At 43.0% G+C, this 13,869-nt stretch overlaps 1 protein-coding gene across 1 annotated transcript in view; it reads left to right on the top strand.

The window, feature by feature from the left end:
* The window catches only part of LOC124803239, a 366,808-nt gene that overhangs the window by 132,125 nt on the left and 220,814 nt on the right, over nucleotides 1–13,869 (top strand). The window contains exons 3-4 of the mRNA XM_047264420.1: nucleotides 4,149–4,259; nucleotides 8,592–8,818. Coding sequence (XP_047120376.1) covers nucleotides 8,726–8,818 — 93 coding nt within the window. The 5' untranslated portion in view covers nucleotides 4,149–4,259; nucleotides 8,592–8,725. The remainder of the gene's footprint in view (nucleotides 1–4,148; nucleotides 4,260–8,591; nucleotides 8,819–13,869) is intronic.

The raw sequence follows: 13,869 nt of genomic DNA, 5'->3' as shown, positions 1-13,869 counted from the left end.
TAAGCCACATTATTCCCCACTGTTTTGGCTACAAAGCCCTATTTTTCAACATAATCTCCGTTCAATGCGATGGCGTCGCGCCACTTTATTGGGAGGCCCTGTACGCCCGCATGGTACCAGTCTACTGGTCGACATCAGAGCCAACTTCTTGCAGCATCAGTAACCTCCCCATCATCCACGTACTGCTTCCCGCGGAATGCATCCTTCATTGGGCCAAACAGATGGAACTCTGAAGGTGCGAGATACAGGCTGTATCGTGAATGAGGAAGAACAGTCGATTTAACTTTTTGTGAGCTCCTTGCGGATGTGCAGACTTGTGTGAGGCCTTGCATTGGCGTGGAACAGACGTTCCTTTGCATTTTTGTGGCGACGAACACGCTGAGTTCGTTTCTTCAATTTCCTGAGGGTAGCGCAATAAACTTCAGAGTTGATCGTTGCACCATGACGGAATACATCGAACAGAATAACCCCTAGAAAACCGTCGACATGATTTGACTGACAGCGTGCGACTCTGATATTTTCTTCGGAGCAGAGATGATGTGGCACCACGCAATGGATTGCCGTTTTGCATCTACCTACATTTATCTACATTTATACTCCGCAAGCCACCCATCGGCGTGTGGCGCAGGGCACTTTACGTGCCACTGTCATTACCTCCCTTTCCTGTTCCACTCGCGTATGGTTCGCGGGAAGAACGACTGCCGGAAAGCCTCCGTGCGCGCTCGAATCTCTCTTTTTTACATTCGTGATCTCCTCGGGAGGTATAAGTAGGGGAAGCGATATATTCGATACCTCATCCAGAAACGCACCCTCTCGAAACCTGGACAGCAAGCTACACCGCGATGCAGAGCGCCTCTCTTGCAGAGTCTGCCACTTGAGTTTGCTAAACATCTCCGTAACGCTATCACGCTTACCAAATAACCCTGTGACGAAAAGCGCCGCTCTTCTTTGGAGCTTCTCTATCTCCTCTGTCAACCCGACCTCGTACGGATCCCACATTGATGAGCAATACTCAAGTATAGGTCGAACGAGTGTTTTGTAAGCCACCTCCTTTGTTGACGGACTACATTTTGTACGTGCAATGTATATTTGCAGTCACTTTATTATTCGGGCATATTTCGTACAGGCGGCGGTGGTGCTAGCTGTAGACCTAGCAGGCTCATTCTCTGCTGCGTTTCCGCGTTGTTAACACGCATGGTGCACAGTACGATGGGGCGGAAAGGAAACAATATGTCATTTGAAACGAGACAACTTGTTATTTTCCATCACGCTAAAGGACGTTCCGAAAGACGGAGTGCCGCAATGTTACAAATCATTTGGAGTACTGTAGGTGGCATTGTACGAAGATTCAACAGAGAAGATAGGGTTGAGGATAAACCAAAAACAAGGCGATCACATAAACTCAATAGCAGGGAGGAAACCAGACTAATATGAAAAACTGAAACAAATACAAGGTTGTCGGCAACGAAAATAGCTGCCGCAGAGCAGCAGGAATATGGGAAGGCGGTGCACCCTGAAACAGTCCGACGAATTATCAGACGAGAGGTGTATAACGGTCGAGTAAGCAGGAAGAAGCCTATGATAAATGAGAGGAATAGAAACAAATGACTGGGCTTCTCGAAGCAGCACGTAAATAAAAGTGTCAGTTGTTGGTACGAAATATTTTTTGTCGATGAATGTCAAGTGCAGATGTACTCCTCAAACGGAAGACCTATGACTTGGAGAAAACCACGTGAAGAATTTCAATCGAAGCATCTACAACCCACAGTTAAACACTGTGATGGAGGTGTCATGATTTGGGGTTCCATGTCGTCATCTGGGGTAGGCGAATTAGCATACATTGAAGGAAACTGGACAAGCATAAGTATCTGAACATCCTAAAAGAGAACTTACAGCAAAGTGCTACAAGTTTCGGGCTTTCGAGGACGTTCAAATTGTCTCAAGACAATGATCCGAAGCATAAAACGAATATTGTGAGACTACGGGCGCTGTATAATTGCTCTAAGGTTTTGGATACCCCTCCTCAGAGTCCAGACTTGAACACAATAGAAAATTGGAGTGAATTGAAGCGAAAAGTATGGCAAACTCCAGTGACATCCAAACAAGCTTTAAAGGGACGAATACTGGAGTGATGGCGACAAATAAGTCCTGATTATACGCGAAAGCTCGTTCATAGCATGCCTAAACGCTTGGAACAAGTGATTAAGCAAAAAGGACTGCATACAAGATATTAAAATGTACAAGGTTGTGATTGTCATACTTGCCACCCGAAAACTTTTGTGGCTATGATAGTGGGCAAGTTTCTTTATGTATTATTGTTTATGTTGTTTGAGTTACGTTTGCAAATAAGAAAATGCTGTTCTGTTATTTATTACACAGCCCTATATCATTTTGTGCCGAGACTACTCCTGTAATATGTGATGCCAGTATATAATGAAGGAAATATAAAACATAACACTGGTGACCGAATACTTTTGTGAGTCACTGTACAGCGCTGCCACCTATCGGAAATTTATGAAACTGCAGGTGCTGATGCGGGAATATTCCACAATGTCCCATTACAAATTCCGAATTTTTAACCGAAATTAGCCGAGACAATATGTGTTGCGTTACTTATTGAACGGCCCTCGAACATCTCGTACGTATTACTCGGTCGACTACCTGCTTCGCTGGCTCAAGCTGCAAACCTCTGCTTCTAGAGGGCTCCATATCATAGTCGGTGCGTGAGAAAACTGAAACCACGAGTTCGAAGAGTTTGTTCACTCACAGACAACTGTCTTTTTCAGTATGACAGTGTCAGACCACACACAAGCGCTGCAACATATGTAAGATCCGACGCTTTGGGTTCACTGTCATCGATCATCCTTCATACAGTCCCGACTTGGCCCCATCTGATTTTCGTCTGTTTACAAAACTTAGAGTACACCTTCGATAACCTCACTTTGATAGTGATGAAACGGTGCAAGCAGAGGCGAGTTTGTAAGTATCTCAACAAACTGAAGCATTCTACAGTGACAGTATGAACAAACTTGTCTTTCGTTGGAAGAACTATGTTCGTTGCTAGTGCAACTATGTCGAGAAATTGTAGACATGAAGAATAAATATTCTTCTTTTGGATTTGCAGGTTTTGTATTTATGCCGTGTTCACAGTTAAAGTTATTGGATATAAGTTCCGCCGTTTATGCAAAAACACTGTTTTTTCTTGTTACCCAAACATGTTTCGGCGCCTCTGTACCATCATCAATGGGTTCTATTTATTGAAAACTGTAAAAAATGAACATATTTTAAGTTGTGACCGATGTAACAAAGTGAAGCCTAAAGACACTTTTTGTTAGTTTTTGTTCTTGCCGTGATTTTACAAAATATGGTTTTGCAGGATCATCTGTATGGTTTCCTGCACTGTTGCTTGTCATATGTAAACCAAACTTTATTTTTTTTTAATCAAGGAATGTGTTACCTCACATTTACATCGTTTGGTTTGCAGGTGACAAGCTATCAGTGCAGAACACCGTACAGATGGCCCTGCAAAACCTTATAATGTAAAATCATGGTAGGAACAAAAACGAACGAAACTTCCTTTAGGCCTTACTATGTTAGATCGGTTACAACCTAAAATATACTCACTTTTTACAGTTGACAACAAACAAAACCCACTGATGATGGCACAGAGGTCTCGAATCATGTTTGGGTAACAAGAAAAAACAGTGCTTTTGCGTAAAAGGCGGAACCTATATCAAATAATGAAGAATAAAGATGAAGAATGTTAATAAAGATTGTTTCAATTAAAAGGCTTTAAGAGTTTTCAAATAATAAAATTCGGAGGCATCACTTTTCAGCACGCCCTCATATATCGCTTATAATGCTTTAGGTAACTGCAGTCAATTATCATCAATTCAGGACGTAACATAAAATGATAACTCCCCGCATTCTGATACAAAAAATTTTCAAATCTTGCAATTAAGATATGTTTATGTTGACGGTTTAACCATCGAAACGCGTTGTGAATGAAAAGAAAATGTTGTAACTGACCCACAATTGAAATTTTTTCGTGTTATTTTATGTGCTGATAGTGATTAATAACAACACTTTCTGTCGCTTCTGCATGGCGCCTGGCAATTAACTTTTTGCAAATTTCATTATTGTTCCAGGTCCAACAAACGTTCAACCAGTGACGTATCTACTCCTGACGTGAGAGGCGAGACTTTGGCTCGCCGCCGGTCCAGAACCAGCGCTCCCCACCTCATCGTAGCAATCGCCTGGTAATTAAGTCTTGATAAATCAGCCACGGAAATCTTACACAGCTTAACCGTAGATATTGTTCCCAGTGACGATGGATGTTTGTTCCGTCAACTGTAATATTAAGTTAGGTGATGGTCTGGATCCCCAGGTAGTCTAAAGCTTCTGAAAGCGTCCCTGGCACATTTGGAAAATACTGGTACCAAAGCGTTTCACAACCACTGTGAAGGCAGTTCAGTATAGTCTTGGAGTCCTGAACGACCTGGCAGCGTCATAAATCTACTCTACACATCTAGCGCTACATACACGGGTATTACTCAGCGTTCTGTGACAAAATCTATCGTTGTTTTATAACGATTTCAAATATGCAAGATAATAAAGGCTTTTGCATATTCTCCGTCTGGTAAATAGTGTCTGGACACTCCTATGTAAAGCGGAATTGACAACTAGACGTCACCAGAGGTGGACCCCCAGCGCAAAAGGCGGCGGGGAGAATTGTGTCGCCAGCAGAGATGCAGGAACGCCAGAATGGATCGGTGAGGAGGGCCCAGTGATTTCGAATGTATTCTCGTCATTGGATGTCGCCTGAGTAACATATTCATCAGGGACATAACAACCCTCTTAAAGCTGCCCAAGTCGACTGTTGGCTAGGTGCTTGTGAAGGAACAAAGACAGCTGAATTAAGACCAGGGAGAACTCACGCACTGACGGACAGGGAAGTCGAGCACTGCACAGGATGGCTGTAAAAATGGCGTCAGATCTCCCAAAGGAATCACTCGCGAGTTCCAAAGTGGTACCAGCAGTCCAGCTTGCACGATGACTATGTGTATGGAGTTAAAGTGAATGGGGTAGAATGGTCGAGCGTCTCCTCATAAGCCACACATTTCTGCAGTCGTGAGGTGATGTAAAGAGCGACGCCACTGGGAAACAGATAGATGGGAACGTGTGGTTTGGAGCAATGAAACACTCTATATACCGTGGAGATCCGATGGAGTACAAAGGGTGCGAATGGCTGGAGAAAGTTAACTGCAATCGCGTGTAATGCCAACAGTGAAGTGATTACGGCATGATCCTGTTATTACGCTTAAGAAAACACTAATTGCGGACAGATATGAACACATTTTACAGCGTTGTGTAGGGCGTACAGTAGAGAAACTTTGCGGAGACCAAGACTGTTTGTACTAGCATGGCAATGCATCCTGCCATAAAGCAGCATCTGTGAGGCACTGGTTTTCGCGCAGTAGCACTCCTGAGGATTTCCTGTCCAGAATCCCGACCTGAACCCAATGGGACACTTTCAGGATGAGTTAGAACGGCGACTTCTCTCCAGACTCCAGCTTCCAAAACCACTGACAACTTTCTCTGCTTTGAGCCCTTGAGCAAGTGTGAGCTGCCGTTTGTGCACAGACATTCCAACACCTCACTGAAAGTGTCCCCAGCGGAGTTCAAGTCATCAAAAAGGCGAAACGTGGACACACTCCAAATTAATATCCAGGAACAGGGTCCGGATACTTTTGATCTGATACTGTATCAATTTTAGTCTCACACAATGTTGTCTCTTCATGTTTTCGAAGAATTCACCAACTTCTTGGGGCGATTTTTGTTGAAGAAGAAAAAGAAGTCGTTCGGCGACAAATCAAGCGAATACGGACAATGAGACATTAATTCAAAGTTTTTCCCCGTCACATCATCAATTGCCTGATGTGCTGTGCTGTAGCTAGTATTGTCATGATGAAGAATGATACGAAGTTCTTGGTCGTTCTTCCTGATTTCATCGAGAATTCGTGGCAAACAAATCGTTGCATACCATTAAGAACTATTTACTCTTCCTTCCTCTAAAGCAATGGCCCCTTGTGACCAAAGAAACAGCCGATAGGTTTTTTTGGGAACGAGTTGCGAACGAACCATTTTTGTTGGTTTAAGGTCATAATGAAGAACACGAGCCGTTGGATTTGCATTTCCTCGGTGGTATTACTTGAATATTTCCTTACAGCAACTGGAGCGAGCTCAATGTTGAGCTCCAGTTGATCAAATTGAGTGGAATGTGTTGCGAACAGATTTTTTTGAACATTTATGTTCATGCAAAATTGAATGTAATGCATCCTAAGGATGCCTGTATCGCAAGGTAAGTAACTTCAAGGATCAAGCTGCATCGATGTGTTTTGGAAGAACTGATTTTAGTCCACCTTCACGAAATTCATCACTGTCGGAAGCACGATAACAATAAAATTCTGCAAATCTGTTGTAAAGATACCTTTCTCAGGACGATTGCTTACGAAAGTTGAACGAAGCTACACCAAAAATGTTCTTCAGTTTACAGACTATAGCACTTTTGTTTTTGCTTTTATTTTCTTCTGTTGCTCCTAAAACTCAAGTTGCCGCCATTTCCGTAAAAATGGTTGTTGAATATTAGTCACAATATGTAAACAGCGAAAGACAAGTTTTCTGTCTACAAATAGGTGCAATTAAAAACCTGTCGAGTTTTTTCAATATCTTTCAATGTTTCTGTTTGCCTATTGAAGCCAACACGGATTTTTTAAAATTTCTCATTTAGTTTTCTTCCATCTCTCGAATCTTGCGAAATCTTGAATTGTTTAGAAAATGGGTTGTTTAGGTGGACAGCATAGCAGCTATGCGCCTAGACCCAGTTCTCGTTGTTTTGCTTTTAATAAATAGGAGAGATCAAACAGATAATCAAATAGCTCAAGACTAACAAAGCACCAGGGGAAGATGGCATCATGGCGGAAATGTGAAAAATCGGAGGAGAGCTCGCTGCAGAAAGAATCCATCATCTTACAAAAGAAATATGCAACACTGGACGGATCGCAAATAACTGGAAATGTGCGCTCATACAACTCGCTTCATAAAAAGGTACCGTAATCGAACGGGTCCAGATATTTACAGGGGGATCTCTCTACTTCTAATAGCTTACACGATACTCTCTAGCTCTGAAGAACGGGCTAGTCACCTCACTGGGGAATATCAAATTGGTTTCTGGAAGCGAAGAGCATGCTCCAAGGAGCCACAACACTGTGGTGATCTTTATCGACTTTAAAACGGCATACGACTCGATAGACAGACATACATTACTGAGTACCTTGGAAGAAATTGGAATTGAAAAAGACGCTCTGAATTTGGAAGGAATGACAGAAATACTCCACGGAAGAGAAAGCTAGAACCTGGGAAATGAAGTAGTTATCTTTTGCCGACTACCTTGCTCTCTTAGATAACAACCGAGAAGACGCTGGAAAGATGTTCGAGAGTCTTCATGAAATCGCAAAGAGGGCATGGAAGTAAATCATGGCAAGATTAAGAGGACAGACGGAGAAGTTTATACATACGGCGGAATGAATTCACTCCTACAGACTAGATAAGGAAGCGAATAAAGGAATAGCTAGACAACTAAATCTGGTCTACAAGATAGCACAGGACATGTACAACAAAAGGGCATTATCCTACGAGGCCAAAACCAGGCACTATAACTCGGTGGTACAATCTGAAGGATTGTACACTTCAGAGTGTCTTATTTTAACTACGAAGGGAAAGCTTCAAGAACTTGAAAAGAATACAGAAATATTTTGGGAAAAATTCTCGGACCACAGAAGACTACTGGTGGGATTTGGAAGAAGAGGGAAAAAGAACTACTCTACAAGTAGACTGAAAAGATCAGGGGCACGATGAAGAAGCAGAGGTTGAAGTTCTACAGACACCGACTAAGGAAGGATGAATGCTGACTGAACAAAATGATCTTCAAGTAAATCGTGGGGCTCAAGGCCAGTTCTGAAAGGGTAGATGAGGTGAAGAGGGATGGAGCGGAAGTCGGAATTACGCCAGAGACGGTCCACAGTAGGAGAGAGTTCAGAAGGAGAGTTAACAGTATAGAATTATTTCAAGAGGAACTACCAAACAGGAGGCCCACACCGATCATTTCCGAGCAGGAAATAAAAAAAGAGAAATGAAGGAATGAAGATGTTCTGGGAGGCTTGGAGAAGAAAAGCCAAAAAGTCTTAAATTCTTTGCGGTCTACAGTTGGCCAAATGCAGAAATAAAAACAAAGGAAGAGAGCAAAAGTGACAAGTGAAGCACTGAACAAAGTACAACTACAGCAGGCAACTATTTACGCCGCTATATTCCAGCGAAGACGATTTCAAAGGAACGATTCCATACAGCATCCTGCATTAAGCCTATTTAAAATAAAATTTTAAACAAATGTACGCAAGTTCGGTTTTGCAGAAGCAACGTGATTTGTAGTTTATGTAGGGGGAGCTTCGGGAAGCTACTTCGGGCATAGACAAAAAAGAATGCGGACAAAGGGTGAGGGGAAGTGTTGGTCACTGGCTGTTTCCTATGCGCAGAGCGGCGGGCGGCCAGCGCGGCCTCTGATTGGTCGAGGCGAAACGCCGCCCGCGCCCCTGCACCCCGCCGCAGGGGATTGTGGTCCGCCAGCCAGTTCTGCTACCAGCGCGGCCGAAAGCTACCACAGTCGACCATGGAAGGCCAGGGCTTCAGCTTCGGGCAACCGGTGTCCATCGTCTGCCCGGTCATCCGGGCTCCACAGCGCGCCGTCCAGGAGGAACAACAGGTACTGTGAGCTACCGCCTGCCCGTCGCATGCCGCTGCTACTTCTTACTGAGCACGTACTTGCACCGCCATGCGTGACCTTAAGATTTTGAGCGAGAATGCCCAAGACGCTTTCATCTCCATACGTTCAAATAAACTGCTGCTGGTGCTTCGAACCTCAGACGATGATACGCAACGCTTTGTCGCTGTGGCCTTGTTACGAAGAAAGAGGGAAATCTGATATTCTGCTAGTTGAAGATCCATCCACATGATCAGCATATTTATCTAAAGATAAACTTAGAAACCTCCTTGAACCATTTGTAGCGGGGGCTGATGGGAGCGACAGTAAAGGCATTTCCAATTTACAGTAGCCCCCATCAGCCACCGCGCCAAGTGTTAACTTTGCGCGAGTAATATGTTCCCGAAAATGATGAAAATTTATTTTGCTACGTTTGATCGATTTCCACTCTTCCCTTCTCATAGCGTTCACCCTGACATTTTTTCGGGTTGGTTTTTTAAAAACTTAAAGTAAAATAACAGAAATAAAACCAATACAGTAAAAGTAAACGACGCAACCAAAATTCATTAATACAAAAGAAAGTATCGCTTGAACGAGTCCACTTACAAATGAAATGTCTTTGCTTTACACTTTGGACTACAATCAGAACGATTAGTGCACCTGTAAATGACGCAAGCTGACATGTTTTATCAAAACACTGCCACCGAAAGCAAATGTTTGGGGCAACTGACATGGCGGACAGCGGCTTCGAGTCTCTGACGTCATGACAACTCCCCTTAGTATTCCTCCATGTTGGACGTCATTCTATTAGAAATCAGAATGCTAATAAGGGAAGCACCAACACTACACGAAAGAGTTGGAACGTGAAAGAGTGACACGCAACACAGACTGTAACGTTTGGTACGTGACTGTAATTCTAGTGTGTTGGTTTATGAATTAGAAATAAATTAGTTTCTTGCACTTACTGGTTTAAAAAATTTAGTTTGACGTCGAATCGCTTCATTACGTTACCATGACTCGCTACTAATCAGCTGTCTTATATTTTGAGTTCCATCTTGCCAATGAAGGTCACGTTTTTCATTAAACACAAATTTTTCGTGTTCACCGCAACATGGTGTTGATACACTTTTCATTGTATTCCGTATTGTGTGTTTTTGTTAACACAATCGATGTTAAGACATGTCTAAACCTGTGTCGACAAAAGCATGTACTACAATAAAAAATGTAGAGAGCCACTCAATTTTGTAACTCGAAAGGTGTGTATGTGTTCTGGCAAAGCACACAAGACAATGAAAAGCGGATCAACGTCTTATTTCGCAACGAGAGGTGCAGTTCTTTGGGATAGTTAAGATTATACTCATTTTTGGTCGGACTCGGTTGCACATTTTCAACTAGATTACATGTTTCGAACACTGGTGTCTTTAACTCCAGTACTTCTGTAATTATTTTCGTATTTATCAATGATGGTTAATTTGGTAGTAACTTATGTATTTCTTGTTGCATTTTTATGTAGGAGCTCACACGTATTTATAGACCATTTCAGCAGTTCGCAGAAATAGTCACAAAGATGTTACATGTTGTCAACGGAGATATGTTAGAGATCGTCCACAGATTAGTGTACTAGTACTATTACTACTGTTGATATTACTACAACTACTATTTTTTTTTCTCTTAAGCCCTTCTAAACGATCAAACTTGTGTGTCAAATCTGCTGTTTGCTGTACATATGTTTGTCAAAAACAAGCGTACAGACGTACAAAGTTTGTCAAATTTAATCTCACTCTTGAAGCAGTTGCCACGCAGTGCGTATTGTGTCGTATTTTGATACTAGTGCGAAATGTAGGACGCGCAGTGTACGATACAGACTGTGAACCTCTAAACTCTGCTCCAGTTGCTAGACGTCTCAAAGTTACAAACATAGCCCGGCAGGTAAATGACTATTATTTGACAAATACCAACGTAAATTAGCAAGCTTGTTCGTTGTCTGATCGTTTACGAGGGGATGATGTGTAACATCATCTCTCTGTTGACAATACGTAACATCTCTGTGACGTGAACTGTAAAAATGGTGTACAAATATGTGTAAGCTTCTACATAAAAAGACAACAACAAATACGTTAGTAAAAACTACGTATCTTTGTTGACTGTGGATGTAATTTTTATTTTTAATGAGTGCTGTGGACTTAAAAATTCCCCACTATCGGGACTGATTAACCAATTTCCGGTTTTCAGCAACATTTTCATAATGCATCAAATAAAATACAACAACTGGTTTATGGTTTGTCAGGTAATCGTAATACAGCCACATGATGAACAAAATATTCGAAACACTAAAATGTTTTAAAAATACGTCATCAGCATATTGGTTGGTAGTTGTTTTAAAACGACTGAGATCATACAGCCACCATAATATCAAACTGTCATCTGCTAACAGAACGAGTCACAAAGCGTGGTTCACATGTCGTCAAAAAAGGCGTAAGTAACTGAGTAAATTCTGCTAAAGAAAGCCATACTGCAGATAATTTTGTTACTACAGCAAATTTCTATTCATATTCTTTGGCTTCACCAACTGTCAGCCATGTCACGTACCAGTAGTGTGTAGGACTAGATTAACGCCTTTCTTCCGAGGGTGGGGGTGGGGGAGGGGGAAGAGGACTACCATAGGGCAACCTTTCTTGCCTTAACCTCGTAGTAAGAAAGTGTGCAACTGGATCTCCTAACACTTGTCAGAAGCAGATCATATGCAGCAACCTCTCCCCCCCCCCCCCCCCCCCCCCCCCCCCATCCTCACCATACTGACAGGCTTCTGATTTAGCTAGCGCCAGAGACAAGTCGTGCTCCAGTACTCCCGATTAAACGCTTCCAGTAATTCGAAATAGATTTGCAAGACTGCCTCAAAAACTTGCACAAAATCGCTTCAAGCGATCGAGAATGTACTCGTCACTATGCCTGCAGAGGCATTCATAAACGAAAATTAATGAAACCTTCTGCACTACACAGAGTGTGCGGAAATTTCTGTTACAATCCTCTAGGACTTGTAGAGGGGAGTGAGTACATAGTGTTTTGAACAGGAACTCATGTCATGAAACGTACCGTTTCCGTTCTACAACAGTTTGAATTCAGACGTTTAACTCGTCCACTTCTGCTTGAGGAATTCAATTAGGCGTGATGCAGCACAATTATTAGACAACAAGACAGACGTCGAGTGACATCAGGTGACCGTCGGACGCAGTACACGTCATCCCGTCAACTCTATTGCATACCAGGACGAGCAGCTCTGAGACTTTTCCCTTTCCCTCAGCAAACGTGGACGCGTTACACGCATGGAACTGAAATCGTGGTAAACATGGGTTCCTATTCGAAATATTATGTACCTCTGCAAGTCCTAGAAGTTTTTAATAGGAATTTCCGAGCAGCTTGTATACATGCACAATATAACGTGACATTTTTACTGCGGATGCAGGAAGCAAAAAACAAGCGATCGTCGTCGCACCACGAAGGAATTTTCTGAATGGGACGGAAATATGTGATGTAAATGAACAGGCAAACAAATTATTACAATTTCAGAAAAATTGAATGATTTATTCAACAAAACGAGCTTCATAAATTGAGCCAGTTAGTAACGCGTTGGCCCTAGTGTAGGCAGTTATTCGTGTCGGCACTGATTGATAGCGTTGTTGGACGCCCTCCTGAGGGATATCGTGCAAACTTCTGTCCGACTGGCTCGTTAGATCGTCAAAACTCCAGAGCTAGTTGGAGGGCCCTGCCCATAATGCACCAAACATTCTCAGTTGGGAAGGGGTCTGGCGATCGTGCTGGCCAAAGTAGGTTTTGGTAAGCACGAAGCCGAGCTGCAGAAAATCTCGCCGGTTGTGGGTGGGCGTTATCTTGCTGGAATGGGGCTCAGGATGGCTTGCCACGAAGGGCAACAGAACGGGTCGTAGAATATCGTCGACATTGCGCTGCGGTTGTGCTGTAAGGGTGCTGCGGATGACAAATAAAGCGGTTCTTCTATGAAATACGTGGGACCTGAGATCATCACTCCTGGATGACGGATCGTATGACGGGTGACAGTCAGTTTGGTACCCCATCGCTGTCAGGGGCGTCTCCAGATATGCCTTCGGCCTGGTATGTCAGTGACTGGAGTAGAATTGTCTTCAGTGACGAGTTTCGGCGAAGACGCGTGTGGAGACGACCAGGACAGCCCTGGAACACGAACCTGACTGACGCACGCCGTACGGCCCGATAGCCACGATTGATGGTGTCTGTGTTGCTAGCGAGCAGTTCAGAAATTCAAGAAAAAAAAAGCTGAGGGTGTAAATGCCTATACTAACAGGAAGAAAAATTCGCCGACGTCTCCACCGATTGTTACACGGCTCAAGATGATCCCCCTGAGAGCCAGTTGTGATGTGACAAAATTAAACATTTCAGCTGCAGTCTACATTTAGATATGATTTAAGCTACTGGTAGTCGCCACTGACAGACACGGTTGTTGCGTCCATTCAATGGGGCAGTTTAGAGGTAGAAGCTATTATTTGGCAGTACACTGCACCCATAAGTCAGGCAGTACAAACTCGGTTATATTCTAAAGCAGTGGTAGTGCCGTTAAATAATACCGACAGTACAGTGGTAAAATTATTACTAACCTTATGTATATTACACTGTCAAAGATCTTTGACAAATCTTTTAAGCAAGGATCACACTTAGGACAGTCAAATAGTAGATATCATTACAAAAGGTGGGGAGAAGATTTCATTTTTTTACCTTGTTTATATGGTTGAAAAGACTGGGAAAATTAAGTTTTACTAACAAAATTTATGTTGGACAAACATTTTGCAGTCACAATGTGATGTCACCGCCAGACACCACACTTGCTAGGTGGTAGCCTTTAAATCAGCCGCGGTCCATTAGTATACGTCGGACCCGCGTGTCGCCACTGTCAGTGATAGCAGACCGAGCGCCACCACACGGCAGGTCTAGAGAGACGTACTGGCACTCGCCCCAGTTGTACAGCCGACTTTGCAAGGAAAGGTTCACTGACAAATACGCTCTCA

The sequence above is a fragment of the Schistocerca piceifrons genome, chromosome 6 (assembly GCF_021461385.2).
Source record: "Schistocerca piceifrons isolate TAMUIC-IGC-003096 chromosome 6, iqSchPice1.1, whole genome shotgun sequence".
In the NCBI taxonomy this organism is placed as follows: Eukaryota; Metazoa; Arthropoda; class Insecta; order Orthoptera; family Acrididae; genus Schistocerca; species Schistocerca piceifrons.
This window is presented reverse-complemented; position numbering and strand designations above follow the sequence as displayed.